The sequence below is a fragment of the Grammomys surdaster genome, unplaced genomic scaffold (assembly GCF_004785775.1).
Source record: "Grammomys surdaster isolate TR1022 unplaced genomic scaffold, NIH_TR_1.0 242, whole genome shotgun sequence".
In the NCBI taxonomy this organism is placed as follows: Eukaryota; Metazoa; Chordata; class Mammalia; order Rodentia; family Muridae; genus Grammomys; species Grammomys surdaster.
In genome coordinates this window covers 8771198-8792034 of record NW_021604687.1, presented here as the reverse complement: position 1 = coordinate 8792034, position 20837 = coordinate 8771198, and the positions used below count along the sequence as shown (strand labels likewise).

Below are 20837 nucleotides of genomic sequence, written 5' to 3'. Positions count from 1 at the left end.
TAAAGATCAATGTTATTCTGGGCTCTGCTCCTGTATTGCTCACTTCCTGGTGTCACTGACAAGGCTAGGGGACAACTATCCTGTTCACTCTCAGACATTCTGGAGAGACTCCGAGTCCTCTCCACCTCTGTTTTGACACAAGAAACCCAACTATGCAGACATCTTCAGCTTCACATTTATGTTTCTTAAGTATTTCTAATGCTCTTGAAACTGTCCTAGGCTGCAGTGACAAACATGGTAAGAAGGCAGAAAGCTCCTAAAAGAGCAGGGACCAGGAGCTGGAGCTCTCAAGCATGGGAAGCTCTAGTCAGCAGGCAGGACAGAGCATGTGCACCAGCAGGGATCCCAGAACAGTAGTAGCAGTCTTGAGCAATAGAAAACAGAGGCTCAAGAATGGGCACCTCCAGAGAACAAGAAGGGGATGTGGGACATTCTACATGAGCCTGGGACTAAAGACAGGTGTGCAACTCTCCATCAGGCTGGTCCTTCCCAAAGTAACAAAGATTGGAGGATAAAATATTACGTTTCTATTCATTACAACCTCAACACTGAGGTGATTCGTTATATCTTACGTCCTTTTTGTATTATGCTTATAGTAGAACTCCAAATCTGGAAAACAGACAAACAAAACCGCCAATTTTCTATTTTCCTACTATCCCCCCAACCCCTTAAGCCAGCAAAACAAAGTGAGACCATCAACTCATCAGAACTTTCAAGTGGCTCCCACTGCTCTAAGAATTAAAACCTAAAGAACCTATGCAAGGCCCATCTCCAGACTCTCCTGCTCTCTGTCCGTAAGCCAGCAGCTTTCCTTCAGTTAGGAACTGCTACAGTCACACATACCCACTCTCCCCCACCACACACCTGGAAGACCCACTCCTTTACTCCACTCAGAAGCCGTTTATTTCTCCAGGTCTCCCTGCTAGGTTACCCGTCCTACTTCACTTCAGCTTATACCTGCTATCACACACTCAGAGTCCACGGAGTGCTCAGTTCACTACAGAGCCCCACAAAGGCAGGCCTGCTTTTGTATGCAGCTCAATCACCATGAATGCCTAGTGCCTCAGTTCATGTTACATCTGTGTGACAACTGAGACCATGGCTGCTCTGCAGGCTCTGATTAGACCTCACTGCTGATATAATATCAGCATGTATAGTATACCATGTCCTCCCTCCCTGAACAACTGGGCAGCCAGAAGGCCTCATCACCAAAATGCATGAACACTAGAATCCAGAAAGGCAAGTCCACAGATAGCCTCCCTTCCATTAAGTGTCCTATGTCCTGGCTAGTAGTAACAGGAGCAGGTCTTAGCTAGACCCTAAGGTACAGAAGAGACTCACTTCAAAGATTCATACATATTCAATTGCTCTTTTGACTATAATATAACTCTAATAGGGTGTAGTTTTAAAAAAAGATATATACATGCATATATTGCCTGTCAATAATCTTTCAAGAACTAGGAACCCTCAGTAAAACCCAGCAGGCTCAGTAATACCTTGATGATTGTTCTCTTTGCAACTCCCAGAAGAAGGCACAGAGCTGCACTATCTGCATGGAGGACAATGGTGTCCTGACCACTGACAGCCAGGATCTTACATGCCCTTCAAAGGCCATAGTGAAAGATGTGGTTGGTTTCCAATCTGTGGTGTTCCTGGAAGACTGAACAGGTGACTGGAAAGTGCCCCAGTTATATGGTACTTTTCTTTCCAAGCATAACATGAGACCATCTTGGGATAGAGAATACTGTTGCTCAGTAGCCAGAGCCACTAACAGCAAAACACTGGTAGCTAGGTCACCGTGACTGTAATGGAAGAGATGAGAGCAGAGTCTCACCTAGGGTTCCTGTCACGGCTCCTTCCTGCCCTCCAGAGCTACAAACAATCTTAGAAAATGCTAATGTACATCAGACATGGAAGGTCCACTGAAAGTAGAATGTCATGATACATCTTTCATGAGGTCATTGTCTCTAATGGAGTGCTAGTGATACAACTTGCAGGTCACCCACATCCTTGTAAGTTACCCTTCCTCTATACTCTGTAAACTCATTGGTTTACCAAGTTGGACTTGGGTAGAATCCTATTTTGGTCTGCCATTGTGATCTATGGACAAATATTTTTTTCATGTCTCCCAGGAAAAGCTAATGATTGAAGAGATTTCTGAAACCTCGGCTCCTTTCTCTTCCTTTCTGCCCGGCTGCTAGGAGACAAGGAGGTCTTCTCTGTCGTGATAACACTGCTGACATAACACTGAAGAGGTGAGGCTTAGAAACTGTGGCTCAAAACCTGACTTGGTGAGACAAGGTAAACCTTTTCTTCTTTCAAACCAATTACTTGCTTTTTCACAGCAATGGGAAACTGATGAACACAGCAGCCCCTGGCATCTATGCTCCAAGGGGCTAACAACTTCTAAAGAGAAAACCCACCCCAGAGCCACACAGAAAAAGGTTAAGGCGTGTCAAACAAGAGTTTGAGTATAGGGAAATAAGCATACATTCAAACAACAATGGAGAGCTCTCAAGAAGCCAACAAGAAGAAGCTCTCTCTGGCCAATCGTGATGAGTTCTAGCATCAAAGTAAATAATGGCAGGGATAGTTCACTGAAAACCAAAACCTCACAGAGCTGACTAATGTTAAGTAAATGAACAAGTAAGAGCCAGCAGATACACAAGGCACACTAGAACTGGACACATCAGTGCTGGATGTCAAGCAGCTAGTAGTAAGTGGGGCACGCACACAGAACTCCTTCCCACCGCAACTTACAGACAGTGGGTAAGGCCAGCTGTAGGAGACTTGGCAAACACTGCTTCGCCTAAGTCACCAAAGCTAATCTCAGCAATACAGGGCAAGTCTGCACAGTTACACTAAGGACAGGCTCCTTTCTGTGGCCAGCCTGCGAAATACAAACAACCTCAAACTTATCCAAAGAAGCAAAAGATAAAATGTAAATTAGAGCACGGGCCACAAAATCACTGACTTTAGTCTTTTAAAATGTCAAGGGCAAGCAACATAAAGACAAAGAGACTGCTCCAGACTAAAAGGAGACCAGAAATCAAACATATGGCTCTGGGTGAGGCCCCAGGCTAGGCTGATTACTGCAGCACGCAGCTATAGTCTCTAGTACCCCTGACCTAAGGCAGCACTCTGTAACTCCAACCTTCTCACAAACCATCTGAGGAAGAAAAAGTACTCGATCATAAATGGACATTAAAAGACAGGGAGACAGGGGGTGGAGGTGGAAGAGCAGATGCAGCACAAGATATAAACACCTGGTGAATGTGGTAAAGGGGCAAGGCCTCTAATTTTCTCTTTCATTGAAGATGTAACAAAACCAAGTCCAGCCTGTGGTCCATGGCCCACAGAAAGAGGGACCCACACACTGCCTCTAAAGGAAGCCTGGTGAGGATTGAGATACCCTCACTGCCTAAGATACAAAAAGAGATGGACAAATTCACCCCACTTTCCAAAGCAAGCTCCTACAGATCTACTGAGGCCTTCCATAATAGTAGTCAGCCTTTAAAAGTAAATACAAAAGGAGCCACACCTCAATGGCCGGCTTTCTGGCTGGGTGGGGTCCTGACTCTGGATAAAGTATCTGCCTACTTTCCTGATCTGCCTAGTTTCCCTGAAAGGAACTAGGCCTTCATTTCACTGATAAGCAAAGAAGCTCCATCAATCCAAGTAACCAAGGCCACTCAGAGGTGAACTGGGTTTCATCTCTCCTGAGCCAGAAGAGGCTGCAGGGCTTTCCCACACACACTTGTTTTAACTGTTTGTTTCTGTGGTTAATCAAAGAACAACAGATGGCACCAGTAGCTCACAGTAAATAAACTTTTTACATTCCCTACCTTGGCTTTTATTATTAAATAGGGCCAAGACTCAGAATTGAGCCCAACCAGATGCCTGGCCCTACTGCTTTGTTATGTGGAGATTCAGTTTGCTCCACTGTGAAATGAGAATGTGACTCTACCTGCCACCCATGTGCTTCATGCTCAACTCTGGACAAACAGTAGTCGTTGCAAATGCCAGCAAGAAGCACAGACCTCTTTAGAGCCTCAGGAACACCTTCATCTGCCAGTGATTTTCTTCTAGAACTCCTCCCAGATTAAGCCCATTTACAGATAGGAAATTAAGATGATGACAAAGAGGAAAACAAGGCAGCAGCAGCACAGCATCCCAGAAGCAGCTAAGACAGACAACTACCCAAGCATGGCGGGAAGCTTCTATCCGTCAGATGATCACACACAAAGTTAGCTTGTGACCTTGGAGAGTGAAAGTTTCAAGTTCTATGTGCTATGGAAATGAGTTTCAGAGCAGCCAATGCCAGATATGATGACAACAACAGGCCCCATACAACACTCAATGTTTTCCTCCAGATATGATGACAACAACAGGCCCCATACAACACTCAGTGTCTTCCTCCAGGCATAACTGAACAGTGACCCAGTCACCACAAGCACACAGAAATAGTATCATTATTAGAATAAATAATATCATCATTAAGAAGTCATTTTTAAAAAAATAAATGAATAAATTATTTATTACATGCAAACGAGTACTCTATCTGTACAAACACCTACACACTAGAAGAGGGCATCATATCCTAGTATAGATGTTGTGAGCCACCATGTGGTTGCTAGGAATTGAACTCAAGACCTCTAGAAGAGCAGTCAGTATTCTTAACCACTGAGCCATCCTTCCAGCCCCCAAGAAGTCACTCTTATGAAAATCTTTAGGATTGTTTCCTACTACCACAATGAAATTGTTCTAATAAAGAGAACTACTGTACAACAACTAGAAGACAGATCGATGACAACATCCTTAAAGGTAACATGATTAAAGAAACGACAAACCTAAAACCTACTGTCTTAAACTCAGGCTCTCTCTCCATCTCTCACAAAATCCAGTTTAAAAAAAAAATTTCTAAGAAAGTCAGGTATGGTGGCAACCCACTTTAATTCTTGCATTTGGTAGTGTAGGCAGAACATCAGGAATTCAAACTACATAGCAAGTTCAGAACTACATGAGACCCTATCTCAAAAATCAAAACGAAATATGCAAAGATAAATGATTTAATTTTTAAATCAGTTTTGGAAGACAAGAAACACCCACTGTGAGTCACAGCAGGCTCACAGGTTGCAAGTCACACACACACAAGCCCAAACAAGTTGGGTCATTTTCCACCTGGTACGAGGTATTAGAACAACTGGCTAGAACCAAGCACCGAGACTCATGTTCTAAGTAGAAAGTCAGAAAGCCTGGCTAGAGAGTGACTGCCAGAAGGAAGAGACTACTGAACACTTTCAACTTAGTTATATAGATTTTGTGTTAGACAGACATAAAGGAGGCAGCTCTCTTAGGAAGCATAAGCTAACTTCTGCCCTATAATAAAAAGTTCTCCAATGGTCAGCCCTGAAAAATACAAGTAACATTATACAGAACAAATAGATTGCATTTATTTATTTAGGAATACACACACACACACACACACACACACACACACACAGTCCTTCCCTCTCTCCCTCCCTCCCTCCCTCCCTCTCTCTCTCCTTCCCTCCCTCCCTCTACAACTAAAGTAGCAATTCTAACCCGTGTGTTGTGATGGGGGTAGTGGGGGTGTCTAGCAACCCTTTCATAAGGTCACATAAGACCATTGAAAAACAGATCATACATACATACATACATACATACATACATACGCAAGCGCGTGCATGTGTACGTGTGTGTGACATGTTGTACATGCCTGCAATCCAAGCATGCAAGAGGCTAAGGGAGGAGGATGACAAGTTCGAGGCCACTCTGGCAAACAGTAAGAAACTACCTGTCTCCTAAAAAACAAGAATCAAAGAGAAAACACATGAGGTTTTCCTTCAGAAACTTTATAAGCTATATATTATACTTTCACTCTATTAGAAGTCAAGAGCCCCTAGCAAAATAGAATCCAGCCAACAACACAATGTTATAATTCAAACAGTGAACTGGAAAACTAAAACTTTTCATTCACATAGATGCCACTTACAGCTTGTCCTCCTCACATCCTCAGATAGCCCAACTGTGATGCCTGGCTCAGTGCAGACTCATAGCTAGACTCTTAGAGGCAGAGCACAGGCCTGAGCCCTAGCATGATGCCAGTGCTGGGAAGAGGACAGCTATGATTGTTACCTAGTAGCAACTAAAGGCAATGATAAAAGTCAAATAAATGTGACAGCAGTAGATGCTAGGACACATAGCTACTTACTTTCTGAACTGTCCTAATTAGGCAAACTTTGCAACTAACCTACAATTATATGTTCTCTTAATAACAGTTCCTATCCACTTGGGGGTGGAGGGTAGCATTAGGGAAATATTATTTACTCAAGATAAAAATGAACACCACCAGAGACTCATCAGAGTTGTCAACACAGCAGTGCTAGAAATGCACATCAGTACTAAGAGTCAAAAAAAGAAAGGTTAGATAGAACCTGTTCCAAACCATTTGACTGGTGGCTACTGAAGTGGAAAATTCCAAAGATTGTTTTCCCTATTTGTTGCAAAATTAGGCAGCAATGAAGTAAAATCACAAATAAATTTCATATTAAATGACTTAGTTTTGTTTTTACATTGGAGCAGAGAGATAATTTTAAGTAAATACAGTTTTTTTTGGAAAGGAAGTATGCTTTCTAGTGTAAATGCTGCTCCCTATGGGTAGATACTTAACTTCTATGGCAGAGCATCTACACAGTTCTTCCCACCAGTGGGGAAGTCTATTCCCACCAGCAGCCATCTTCTCTTGAGCTTTTAAGTCAGTGAGACAGACTAAAACCTCAAGTTTAAGATAAAGACTCAAAGCTGAAGAGCCATTGCACAAACTTGACTGTGCCACCGAGCAGCTTCGGATGTTAACTGTGACAGGAGGAAAACAGTCAGATAAAACACGCGTGTGGACGCTCACTGAGTATTCCACATAGGTCATTTACTTGACATTATTAAGGACATTATGTGATGTCCTTACACCACATGGGAAAAATTCCGTTTTCTGTCTCCACTCAGCTAACTGACAAGCAAACCACATACAGGGCACTTCATATACCAAGGGGCACTGCTGTCCTTCATGGGTGGAGTTACAGGTCCTTTTCCTTTTTGCTGTACAAATGTTGTGCCTTCAGTCAGTCATTTCCCCAGTTTACAAGGTGAAATGCATACAACAGGTATTACTGTTACAGAGCACAGAAAATACACGGACAATTATGTGGCTCAAAAGTGGGTCCACCCCCTATGACCATACATGCATAATGCCATAGACAATTACTATGTGTATAACAATGGTTTTTTTGAGATAGGGTTTCTTTGTGTAGTCTTGGAACTCACACTGTAGAATAGAACGACCTCAAACTCACAGAGATCTGCTTGCCTCTGCCTCCTGTGTACTAGAATTAAAGGTGTAAGCATACCTACAACAAACCTGATAGTTTGTTTGCTGGATTATGAGAAAACTGTTACTTAAAAAGAAGCTAAAACTGAGAAAGGTATAGTTGCAGGATGTCACAATGATTTTCACTAGACTCAAGACAGCTGAGACAATATGGGTTCAGACAGAAGTAGAACTTGAATCTTAAGGTTTGCTTAATCTACATGACTCTACCAGAGTTCACATTCAACTCTTTTTATGGATACTAATACCCTCTAAGGCAAACAAATTTACAGAGAAATGCATAAAATTTGTCAACTTACCCCTCCAGACAACTTAATCACCCTGACCTTGGAGCTGACATGTGGCCCATCTCCACCACCTCCACTGTTGGCCCTGTGCATGACAGTCCTCTTCACCCCTGGCTTGGTGTCCTGAGGCTGGCCCTGGAGGGAGGTCACTCTGGCTGCCTGTGGGGAGTGGGGCATCTCCTCCATGTCCATAGGTTTGACCTGGAGGACTTTGTGTGGCAGCTGTCGCAGATGCTTCAGTGGTCTCAAGTGTTGCCCTTGATGCTGCATGTTAGCACCAGGTGGGACAAAGTTTACCGCTTTGGGCTGAACATTAGCAGTGGTGACATCTTGGTTTTTAACAAGAAGTCTGGTTTTCACATTCTGCCTGCATTGTGCCCCAGGAAAGGGCAACAATGGGTTACCATTGGTGGGTGATGGTGTAGCTGCCAGTTCCTCTTGCTCCATGGAGGTCTGTGAACCATATATCTGCTGTTGCTGCTGCTGCTGCTGCTGCTGCTGCTGCTGCTGCTGCTGCTGTTGCTGCTGCTGCTGCTGTTGCTGCTGCTGCTGCTGCGCAAGTCTTTCCAATAACTCCTTCTTTCTGGCACCAGCCTGCTGCTGCCTTCGTAGCTCCTTCTGCTTCAGGATTTCTTCTCTCAGTCGCTTCTGCTCCTCTATCTTTAAGCGATATAACCTTGTCTCTTCATCTTCATCAGGAAACTAAAATGAAAAACAGTTCACTTTGCTTTACATGATAGGTTAGCCATTTCAAACAAATGAGTTTCCCCCAAAACCTTGCAATTTGTATTTGAAAGAAGGCATTCAAAAATCTGCTCAACAAGAAGTATAACTCTTTCCTCTAGGGAGGGGGAAAATTATACAGCTAAACCTAATTTGGAAAATCTTATCAGAATATTAAAAATGAAATAATTTAAATTTCCAGTCATTTACAAGTTTGAAACCAATTAAACTATTCATTTAAGATATCAAAATATGTTTCAAATGGAAACGGCAACAGCCATGATTCCCCGCTGTCACGGGGGTTTTATCTGGCTCTTCCCTGACAAACCAACAAAAGGTGGGGTGTAAATGACCTGAAAGGCCCTGATTACAACTATTGATTTTTCGTACAGAATTTTCAGCCTGATCTCAAACTCATTTGTCACAGAATAATTGGTTATAATGAATAGCACAAGTCAATCTTTCTGACCTTGAACTCACACACCCTCCTCAGAATCAAAATGCTGCCAATCGTAGTATTGGAATATTAATGTTAAGTGAGTGCCCTGAATAACCCAGACCCAAACTACACTCAAAGTCTATACAGAGAATTTCTTTCAAAAGTCTAATGATTTATTCTTTTTACTAAAGAATACAATAAAGCTTATAATTTAAAAATGTTTTATAAAACCACCTATTCATAAAATCTTTATTGAACATTCAATTTACCTACAATTCACCTAGTTACAAATCTTGCCTATATGCATAAACCTCAAGAATTAAAAACATAAGACAATCATACAAGTAGAGAGTTGAGTGGGCACCCTATGGACTTCTTGTTAAATGTCAAAGTCTTGGGTACATTTCAAACAGAACTGAAGGTAGGTAGATACGTGAGGGGTTGTTACTGTAGCAGGCAGGATGAGTAAGACGCCCACAGTGCAATAACAGCAAGGGACACAGCCATCAGCACCAGGATCCAGATGCAGCACTTCCTAACACAGGAGTGATTCCTCTGCATTTGTTTCCCAAGCAGTCAAGAAAGAGTTAAAGTAGGTTCAGAGATATAAAAATACTCTAGATTTTTTCTTTACTGTACCAATACCAACCAAATAAATCTAAGTCAAGTCAGTAAGTCACCTTCAGCTAAGCAAAAATAAATATAGTTCTTTAAAAAGAAGAAAATATAAGCCTGGTTCCATTTATGTGTGTGTGAACAAAAACAAATTAAGTTATTCGACCTATACCACTACAATCTGTCAACTTTGTATTTTACTTTCATAAATTATCTGCCTGCCTATAATAAATTTACAGGATTTCTGGTAAGTCTAAAACAAAATGAGTAAACATGGCTGACCGTTCCTCTCCTTGTAATGTTTAGTCACTGTTACTATGTAAGAAATATACATATGAACCAGACTAAATACATATATTTATATATATTTTTTCTAAGCTAGCTATATAACCCAAAGGCACTATGAATGATTGGCACACACATACACACACACACACACACACACACACACACACACACACACAATCATTTTTTTAACTAGGGTTTTTTGGCGGGGCAAGGGAGGCTGCTGAGATTGAACACAGGGCCTTGGGAATGTTAGCCAAATACTTTACTACTAGGAGAGACGGTAAAATATATACATACACACACACATATGTATATATACACATATATTTATTTATTATATATTATCTATATTTATGTTTATAATATAATATAATGTATCTATAATACATTTATATTATTTATATTATCTTAATATTTATATATAAAATCACTTTATTTTATTATTATTTTTTTAATTCTGAGAAGGAACTAAGTTGCCCAGAATGGCCTTGAACTATTGATTTTCCTGCCTCACTTAGCCTTCAGAGTAGCTAAAATTACAAGGGTGCATCCCAAGACCCAGATCAGAAAGGCTCTTTATAAACCACACCATTCCAGTCCAGTAGAGCCAGTTTATGAAACCCACAAATCAAACTTTTCATGACTATTAAATGATATCCAAAACATTCTGACTTCCTAATTTTGATGTGATACAATTAATACCATCATAATCACTTATCAGAAGAAAACCTGAATGATGAAAACCTAATTAAAAGGTTAAAACCATGTTAACTGTTTTTTTAAAATGATGAAGTCACTCAATTCTTGCGATTATTACACTGAACAACGTAATCAGTCCACTCAACATGGATTTTACAGGTGTGTTCACATACTCCATGTACTTGGACTATGTCCATGGACTGTCTAGAACATTTACAGAACTTTGTGAGTAAGGTGTTACTGGTATGCAACACATCTGTTCCTATAGGAACTACTTATGGACCACCTTGTACCACAATGGCAGAAGTAACTAACTAGGACTGTCTAGAACATTTACAGAACTTGGGGGTCCTTTACAGAAAACATCTGCTAAACCAGGATATATACTGATTCTATATAATACAATGACTGTACAAATACAACTCTCGCACGAACGAGCTAAGCAGAGTAGAGTGGCACTCAGGACCCTATTCCAGAACAAATGTGCCCCAGGAAGGCGTCCTACCTCTGCTTCTGCTTTTGCTTCTTCCTTAGGCTGAGCTCCAGGACTAAGAGGCTTGGCTTTTGCATCAGTCTTTCCCTGTGAGCTCCTCGAAGCCACCACAGCCCTACAAGGTGGGGACGTGTTGACAATGGACTTCACCTGAGCTGCAGGTGTGGAGGAGCAGCGATTACCACTCATTTCCAAAACATGGGAAGGTGCTATGGGGAGTTCACGCAGATTACTGTTTCTCGGAGCAGTGGGTTGCATCTGCTGCATGGGCCGTTTGCTTATGTTCTGAGATGCTGCACTCTGTCACAAAAAGAGACACAAGCTTATCAGTGAGTAAAAACACAAGGGTGTACCATTGTCATCAGTAACTGCCTTCCTTCCTTTCTGAGAGAGAAACCCCTTACTCTCTGGCAAACACTTTTTATGTGTAAGTGTTGCTGTGTGCCCTGATGCTTAGGATTCAATCCCACAAAGATTCAGCTTTCATTTATAAACGTCAAACCCAGTGATTTTTCAGTATATGGACTAACATTTTTAACACCATTCTGGGCCAAACAATAACTACAACAACAACACCCCACTCTGCCCGCCTTAAGGACCCAACACACTGTGTCTACTTTACCTAAGTTTAAAATGGAACAGGAAAACCCAGCACTATGTTTCAATCTTATAAAAATCTTCCTAGAAGAGAAAGGTGCCACAAAGTTCTATCACAAGAAGAGACATGGCTGAGAGAGAGAGCCCACACGTCAAGGGTCAGAGGTGGCTGACACAAGGAGGAGCTGAGCTTCTGATGCTACCTTAACAAGGAAACAGGACTACACATGCCTCTTCTCTATCCAGAAATCCCCTTAGAGCTTTTGTCTGAGTCATATGATGATACAGAGGCAGATTAGGAAAACAGGCTCAAAGCAACTCACTGACTTGCTCAAAGTATGAGGACAAAAGTACAGGACTAAGAGGCAGACTTAAAGAAAGGAATTGAGCTGGGATACTGTGATTTGTCCTGGAAGAGACAGGAATGGCAGTGACTAGTGGAGGACAAGACCATGGAAGGAAGCTACATTTTACTCTCATACCAACCTACTATTTCCCAGTTCCTTTCGATGAATGACAAGACCCACATTTGCTGACCATATGTAAAATATATCACCAAAATCAAATAGAAGTCACTTTCCTAGAACTGAATGCAAGCTCTTATTCAGGCCCCACAGAGGCCGATAATCTGTCACAAAAGCTATGCCCTTGCACTGGAAGAATGACTCAAAAGTACTGTCTAAGCACTACAGAAAACTCAAGGCTCAAAAAGGGTAAGTTAATATATATAGTTTAAAACTTTTTGCAAAGTACTCTAAAAAAATTTGTTTCTCTTTTGAAAACACACTGTCTATTAATTTTTAAAAACTGGAAAATTATCCATCTCAAAAATTATGTCCCATAAAGCCTGTAAGTTAACCCCCATCTGTTACTCACATGCCGGAGCCCCTGACGTGGGGTACACTGCATCCGACTGCTGCTGGGCTGAGGCTGGGCAGTCTGTACATGCGGCCTGAACTGCGGCTGAGACATGGGCATCAGAGGAGGGGGAGGAGCAGACAGGTGGTGGTGATGCTGGTGCTGCTGCGGCTGATGCTGTGGAGGAGGCTGATGCTGTGGGGGAGGCTGGTGTGGAGGCTGGAGTGGGGGCTGGAGGGGGGGCTGGTGCTGGTGATGCTGGGGCTGCTGCTGGGGCTGCTGGGGCTGGGGCTGTGGTTGATGAGGTGGTGGCAACGGAGGATGCAAGGGTCCCTTCCATTACAAAAGAAGGAGAAACACAGCTTATTAACAAATGTGCTAGGGCGACTTCAACGCAATGGTTTCCTTAAAAACCCAGCATGAGAAGCAGCTTATGTGGAGAACTAACACCATCGTAAATGTAGCAATTGCCTGATGACACTATCTTTTTTTTTTGCCTAAACATATGCATCTTCATAAAAGGCAACCTCCCACAGCATGTTCCAAGGGCCTACAAAGACCATAGTGACTATATTACCTGAGGAAAAAAGTACAGACACAAGGACACACTGCATTTCAACCAAAAAAGCCATGCCTACATGTTCAAGGCAACTGCTGCTTGGCAATGGAATTATTAATTTCTTTAGGTTCACCTATATTCTAATATTTCCATAACAAAGGAGAAAATATTTTTATTTTGAAAATCAAAATAACCCATTTTGAACACTGTGAATAGTTTTATTTTTAGCTTAAATATATATTCTTTTTAATTTTTCATGTCGTTTACTTACTGTTCAACTAGATGTGTGTACATGTGAGTATACAGGTACAAACATGAGCATGTGCCCAAGGAGATCAGAGGAGGGTAACGTGCTAGGATCAGGTCTTTCTACCACTTTCTTTCCAGCGGTCAAACTCAGGTGATCAGGCTGGATTGCAGGAGCTACGCTAGCTTCACCAGCTTAGATATGCTTTTAAATAATTGATTTATGTGTATGGATGTTCTAGGTGAATGTACGTCTACATAACTTGGGCACATCTGATGGCCATCAAGGCCAGAAGATAACTTTGGATCCCTTGGGACTGGAGTTACAAATTATTGTGAGCCACCACGTTTCTGCTAGGGATTGGATCTCATCCTCTGGAAAGGCAGCAAATGCTCGTAATGACTGAGCTATCTCTCTAGTCTCTAAATACACATTCTTCTATCCCCTGTGTATCCAAATAGTTGAGACAAGTGTACTATTATCAACTCTCCTCACCCTTTTTTTGGTACACAATACTTCCCAAGTATTTCAGATAGATAGATAGATAGATAGATAGATAGATAGATAGATAGATAGATAGATATGTACAACAGATAGATAGATAGATATAGATAGATAGATAGATAGATAGATAATTATGATTAAAATACAAAAATATACTTGATAGAAAAAATGTCACAAATACTTGTACAGGCCAGCCTACCAGCAGAGGGCGCACAAGCCTGTCACATAAAGCACACTTTTTTTCCTCCCCACCAAGAAAGGCCCTTTTTCTCACTAGCAGGAATAGGACGCTGAGAAAGCACTACACAAGATAAACAAATGCACTATCTGGGCAGACTTGAAATGTTAGTAGTCTTACATCCCTTTTTCCCTTTTAAAATTCCAAGAGTGACCAAGTTCAGTTCCTGGAAAACGAGAATCACTTTTTTCACATTCCCTAATATGAAGGAAGTAAATACTACTGTCAAGAAGAGCTGGCTGTAATGAACAGTACACTTACGACTACCACTCCTATCCTTTACATAACCAAAAGTTAGCAGAAACAAAACCTGAAATTTCCCTTTCATCAAACACAAAGGCTTAGCACGATACAAGCATGGTTTCCTTCAAGGCTGGTTCACATGCATACCTGAAGGTTAGGCTGTGCGTGTGCAGGCAGGAACGGCTGTCCCGGGCTGGGCAGGAACGGCTGTCTAGGAGGAATGAAAGGCCTGGCAGTGGCCGACCCGGGCTGGCTAAAGTGCAGGATCCCCACTGGGCCTGGGGGCTGCAGGGCTGGTCTTACAGGCCTCTCTCGAGGGAACACTGGCTGCTGTCCTTGCTGATTAAATGCTGGTCCAGGCTGAGTGAACGGCAAGGGACTCTGAGTGGGGACAGGATGGCTGCTGTTCAGGAGCGTGGGAGGAGGCGGCGGTGGAGGAGGACTTCGCTGTTCCAAAAAGAGATGACTGGGGAACCTTGGTTCACCTGAAACTGAATAGTAATTCATTACCTTCAAGTTAGAAAAACCACACACTTCCTGGATAAGCTGTAGAGGGATTTTAATACAGCAACATGGTTGCTTTGGCAAAGGATCACATCCTAATATCTCACCAGAATGCAGACACTCTTTGTACACACCTTTAATCCCTTACAATGAAAGTAAGGTTAGTTTGTAAGACGAAGCAGCCAAATTTGAAATCGACATCTAATTGAGGGGCAGACAGAGTGATGGATCAGAGAAAGATTTGACAGAATGAATGAGAGATAGGATACAGTCAACTCACAGAGAACAGACAGGAAAAATAGGCTACGTAAGAGGACTGAGAGGAAGAAAGTAGGTGTTGAGTGTGTGTGGCTGTTCTTTTGAAGAGACAGGTTGCAGAGAGAACAAGCTAGACATAGGTAAAGACAGAACAAGGCAGAGAATGAAAAGAAGCCAGAAGATTAGAACATATTAGCAAAGTTAGTATGAGGCGAAACAGAACAATTCAAGAGAAGCACAAAGAAGGCAGATCTACTCTGTCAGCTTGGAGATTAGACAGTACAGAAGCTACAAGCTTCCTGGCTCAGGCCTAGGGATAGTTAAGAGAAAGAAATGCTCTGGGCTCAGCCCGAGCCTTTTATTCATATAGCTTAGGCTAGGCTCTCATCTCATCCCTCCATCCAAGGAAATAAGTGACATTTACAATGAGTATTTTCAGGAACTGCCTCACTATTTTCAAGTGTTAGTAGCATCCTATTTTATAAAGAGTCCTAGATTTTAGCTATCCCAGCATGATTTTGTAGGCCATTATCTATAACCCCTTCCTTCTTTGTACAAGACTGCCATATTTCAGATCCAATTATTGTTTAATTTTAGCCACTGAGATGACTGGTAGAATCATTGTAACACATCTCCTGGTGGGAGGTAAATTCTGTTTTAGCAGTAACTGCACAGGTACACCATCAATGCAACTTCTGTTACTTTATCTTGTGCCCAATACATCCCTTCATGTACCTCCTAAGAAGAAAGGGTCTCTTTCTTGAGGTGGGGGTGGAGCTCTCCACTGGTCCTGGAGAGGAAGTCGAGGTGGCTGGTTAAAACTGTTGGGAACAGGTCCAGGTGTGTGCTGTGGAAATTCTGGAGGGCCCTAAAGAACAATGGAAAACAAGATGAAAAACACCATGTAGGCTTCAGAATATACACATAATCCCAAGCTTAACAATATGTCACTCATTTCCTATGGTCAGCCTATTTCTTTCTGTTGCTTCTCAAAAGTATGCACATGTATGAAGAAAAATATTTATATGTAAATATATTCAATAAAAAGCAATTTGCCATGAAACAATCAAGATTCAAAATGCAGCATCAAAAAAATTAATTCAGGATTTTAACATAGCATTGCTCTAAGACTTATTCAAATCTAACACAATTGTTGACTTTCACTTCCAGAAATCCAAACATCTATTTTGGACATCCATGGCATTTGTTCTGTCAAAGATGCTATTCTTTGTTATTTACTTCACACAACCCTAAGCTACAGCTATGAAGCAATTTACTTCAAAAGAAGAAAAAAATTTCAATTTGTACCTTAACAAAAATTATCAACCTCAGGTAACAGAAAAACATTAATTTTAAGAAACCAAATTATTAAAAGAAAAATAATATAGTTGTTCTTGTATAAAAACAACTTATATTCAGGATGGGTTATACCTACATTCTATACCAAGCACCTAAAGAAAACCAAACTAACCAACAAACTCAATCCTTCTCAGTAACTGTAAAGGAAAGCAGCCTCGTCTCACTATTCTTTAGTGTAGTCACTGAGAGAGTTCAAATTTCTGCTAGTATCAAAAGAACTGCTATTCAAAGAAAAGACTACAAAGTGCTCTAAAACAAAACAATAAATATCAAATTCTTTTCATGTAGTATTACCTCATCCATGGAAAAGGACTCAGTATTTCTCAACTCTTAAGCTCTAAGAATGCTTGCGGTTTTGCGGGTGACATGGGTTTGGTTTCCAGCACAGCTGTAAGCAGCTCACGATCACGTGTAACTCCAGCTCTAGGAGACCCAATGCCCTCTTCTGACCTGTTAGCACTGTATCCCACATACATGTACATGTACGTTCCCGTGTCCATACATAATGAAAAATAAAATTGAGAAAAACAATCTTCCTCATAAACTCAAAACTCTTAATGCCTTTATTGTTTTATTACTAATTTTAGCTATTCTCCCTAAATGTGACCCCATTTTATAGCACCAAAAATACTTTTTTCTGTTGCCTTTAAATGTCCGCTCTAAGCCAGCAAGATGGCAGTGAGTGCAAAGTGTCTCACATCAAATCTGACGACCTGAGTTTGACTCCCAGAACCTACATGGTGGAGGAAAAAAAAAACCTGACTCCTGCAAATTGTCCTCTGACCTCCTCACATGATCTTACACACAAGCACACAGAAACAACAAACAAACGTAAACGTCTACTTTAGAACTGGGGAGATGTCTCAATGGAGCTCGCTTCATAAGCATGGAGACCTGAGCCCCAGTCCTTGGTGTGCACATAATAAACACAGGCTGTGGTAGCGCAGACCCAGAAACTCAGTGCTGGGGAAATGAGGCAGGAGGATGCCTGGAGGTTCACTGGTCAGTCGGACCAGCTAAAATGGCTCCAGATTTAGTTACAAACTCTCAAAAAATAAGAGAGAAACGTGACTGTGGAAGACATCCAGCATCAACCTCTGGTCCATCCATGTGCACTCACACACAAGACACACACAGCGGTTGGGGGCAAGGAAGACAGGGAGGGAGAGAACAAGCCTGAACCTGGGGGCACAGTAAGAATAATGCAAAACAAACACTCCTATTTACCACAAACCTGTAAGCCTATTAGCTAAAAATGGCAATAAAATGAGGTTTGAAATGTAAATAATACATCTTTCTCAAAATAAAGCATTAGGATTTATTGAAAGATATAGAACAGAAAGCCCTACAGATCATAATTTTTAGTTGTTAATTTTAGCTATGTCAAGTGAGACTGAGGCAACCCTCACTACATAAAAGTCTAAAGACGTTTCTTGCTACCAAAAAAGATATCAAGATACCTTCCCCTCAAAGCACAGCCATTAAATGAGGAACCTGTGAATATGTAAAACATACTTGCCCATCTTCAGAACACACACACAATAATGGTACTAGCTAGACACATCACTACTCTGATGCTGAGAGGATTCTTTAACATCTTCACTTTGATAAACGGCGGAAAGCTTTTTCTAGCAACACAAGTTACGTTGCTGATACTTAAGAAGCCTGAATAAGGAGTTCTAACACATGGCCATTCTGTCATGAAGTCAATGAAACACATCACGTGCATTGCATGTAACATTCTTTGTGTGTAAGAGCACAGTATGAGGACTCTAGTTTCAGTTCCATCCATCATCATATTCTGGCCCATATAACTTGAACATTCTTTTTTTTTTTTTAAATATTTTCACAGTCATCTTTTTTTATTAATTTATTTATTTATTATATGTAAGTATACTGTAGCTGTCTCCAGACACCCATATGAGGGCATCAGATCATTGCAGATGGTTGTGAACCACCATGTGGTTGCTGGGTTTGAACTCATGACCTCTAGAAGAGCAGTCAGTGCTCTTAACCGCTGAGACATCTCACCAGCCCCAACCTGAACATTCTTAGTCTGAAAAATCAGTAACTTTCTAAGTCACATTCAAAGTTTCATATTGCAAATTTCAAATTTTGGCTTAAGGTTACTCAATGGGTAAAATCTAGGTTATGCATTCCCCAAACTAGAAAACTCTGGAACTTGAAATACTCTAGTCCAGCCGGGCAGTGGTGGCGCACGCCTTTAATCCCAGCACTTGGGAGGCAGAGGCAGGCGGATTTCTGAGTTCGAGGCCAGCCTGGTCTACAGAGTGAGTTCCAGGACAGCCAGGGCTACACAGAGAAACCCTGTCTCGAGAGAAAAAAAAAAAAAAAGAAAAAAGAAATACTCTAGCCTTAATCATTTCACGTAAAGATGATGCAACACCTATAAGTATATCCAAACATGTTTTAAGTGATCTTCAAATTTTCCTGGATTATAAACTAGAAATCATGTTTATGTAACATCTGATGGGGTAGGGGAAGGAAAGGGAGAGGGGAGGGGAGGGCAGGGGAGGGGAGGGCAGGGGAGGGGAGGGCAGGGGAGGGAGGTTTGGGGTCTTAGCCTAAAGTTTCCTGAACTAATTGTATCTGAAACTCACAAAGTGCACAGAGGCCAAGGTTGAAGTGAGCACAGGTTTTAGCACTCTCAGATTCTCTGGCTTTGTAGCATTACTGGAGAAGAAAGGAGAGATAAACATCGATTCTGTCTCCCTATTCTTAGACGCAACCACTTTGATTTTTTTTTTAAAGAGTCAACATTATTTGGACAGTCCGCTTTCTAAGACTGTCAACTTCCATTGCTGCTACAGACTGAAGTGAGAACTCAAACACCTGTAAGATACATAAAGTCCAGCTCTAATCATTCACCCCATACAAATCAACAAGTACTTTCTGGGGTTAAATCCAAGTATGAAATGATGTCAACACACAAGAAATATCCTCATTACGGCAGAATTTTTTCAAAGAATAAGAAGATAGCAAGAGGAAGTCTGCTCCATGCCGCAATAACCCATCTATGTAACAACATCTACGTAAGTAATTTCCTGAATTGGTCCAAGTGCTAGCCACTGCGGATGGCAGTTAATGGAGAAAGAAGTAGGAAGAAGAATCCTATTGTTATCAAAAGAACATGAGTGCTAATAAAATATTAATACATGCCAGTGCCATTTGTTTTACACCAACCTGAGCCCCACTCCCCCAAAGACAGCTAGTTGCTGGAGGTCCTCAAGTGTCTGCCATATTCTGAGAACTAGCAAGGCTCTGGCATGGAGCCTTCCCTGAAGGTCTTGCAGCTAGGAAAGCATATGTAGTGGGTGGAATCTCTAACCTAGAAAGCTAAAACCTCCCATAAATTACCTTCATTCTTTTCCCAGATGCCTACAGATGTAGAGAGCACATCAGGGCCAGAGGCAAGGAGTCAATATACATGAAACTTGAGGAACAAACCATGTAGATAAAGACATTTGTACAGCTCTACCTGTGAGGTCACCAACTCTGGGCACTCATATAAAGTGGGCACTCTGATGCCATCTAGCTATCAAAATCACATCTGCAGATGTTTCAATGCCACCCAGACCCACATTCACTGCTTTTCTGAGGTCCACTTAAGACAAGGAAGGAGAAACCCTACCTACAAATGCTGACTTATACTCAGGGCTCTGCCTTAAGTAGGGTAAGGGTCTGGGGCTCAGGACTCTTCGCTGGAACCACATCTCAGCCAGACTTCATATCCTTTCTTTCCAGATTCCTTCTACCTAGCCAGGTTATGCTTCTGCTACCCTCAGATTCAGCTCCAGTCACCATCACTCCAGCCCAGGAGTGGCCACAGCTACAATGCTATCTAATTCCTTTAATCCTCGGGTGCTTCAGCTGGCAAGCACCATCTAGCAAGCCTTACTCTGGAATGCAGGTACTCAGGTAGCAACTGAGCAGGTAAGTAATATAGGTCCCCAAAACATAGAACTACCATCAACCCAACATGTTCTCCCTTTCTCAATCCTCCCCTCTTACGATCATCGAGATCTGCTGCATGACCCTTGAACACACCCTGGCCCACACAAGTCATACAGACAATACTGTACTTAGAAAGGTACAACAATCCATTGTTCCTTAATAGGAAGAAACTCAGGGTTAAGAGTTCCACCATGGATGAATGGCAGCCACACCTGAGATTCTTCCATCTACTTCAGTTCAATGCTTAAGCCACAGAAGACTACCATATCATTCCTCCAGTGACTCCTATCACTGCATGGGTATAAAGCTGAAAGAATGACTAATTCTCTCACCAAATGCAGAATTCTTTTACAACTGTGTTGTCATGGAAAGAAAAGACTAGTTTAATCCATTCAAACTGTTTTGCTTCTTTAATATCTCTTTAAAAATCCAAGATAAGAGATTATCATCCCCTCATAATTCCTGTACAGGTTGTGCTTTTACGTTTTTGCATCTCTTCTTAATTACATGACATTATCTGTATTAACCCTATTCAGAAAGAAC

General features: G+C 41.6%; 1 protein-coding gene across 5 annotated transcripts in view; it reads right to left on the bottom strand.

The window, feature by feature from the left end:
* Positions 1–20837, bottom strand: part of Rbm33 (RNA binding motif protein 33) — a 101971-nt gene that overhangs the window by 22341 nt on the left and 58793 nt on the right. For all 5 annotated transcript variants that reach the window (XM_028774640.1, XM_028774641.1, XM_028774643.1 and 2 more), the window contains 5 exons: positions 15696–15828; positions 14346–14689; positions 12426–12740; positions 10965–11252; positions 7708–8397 (listed from right to left, as the gene is read on the bottom strand). In XM_028774640.1, coding sequence (XP_028630473.1) covers positions 7708–8397; positions 10965–11252; positions 12426–12740; positions 14346–14689; positions 15696–15828 — 1770 coding nt within the window. The remainder of the gene's footprint in view (positions 1–7707; positions 8398–10964; positions 11253–12425; positions 12741–14345; positions 14690–15695; positions 15829–20837) is intronic.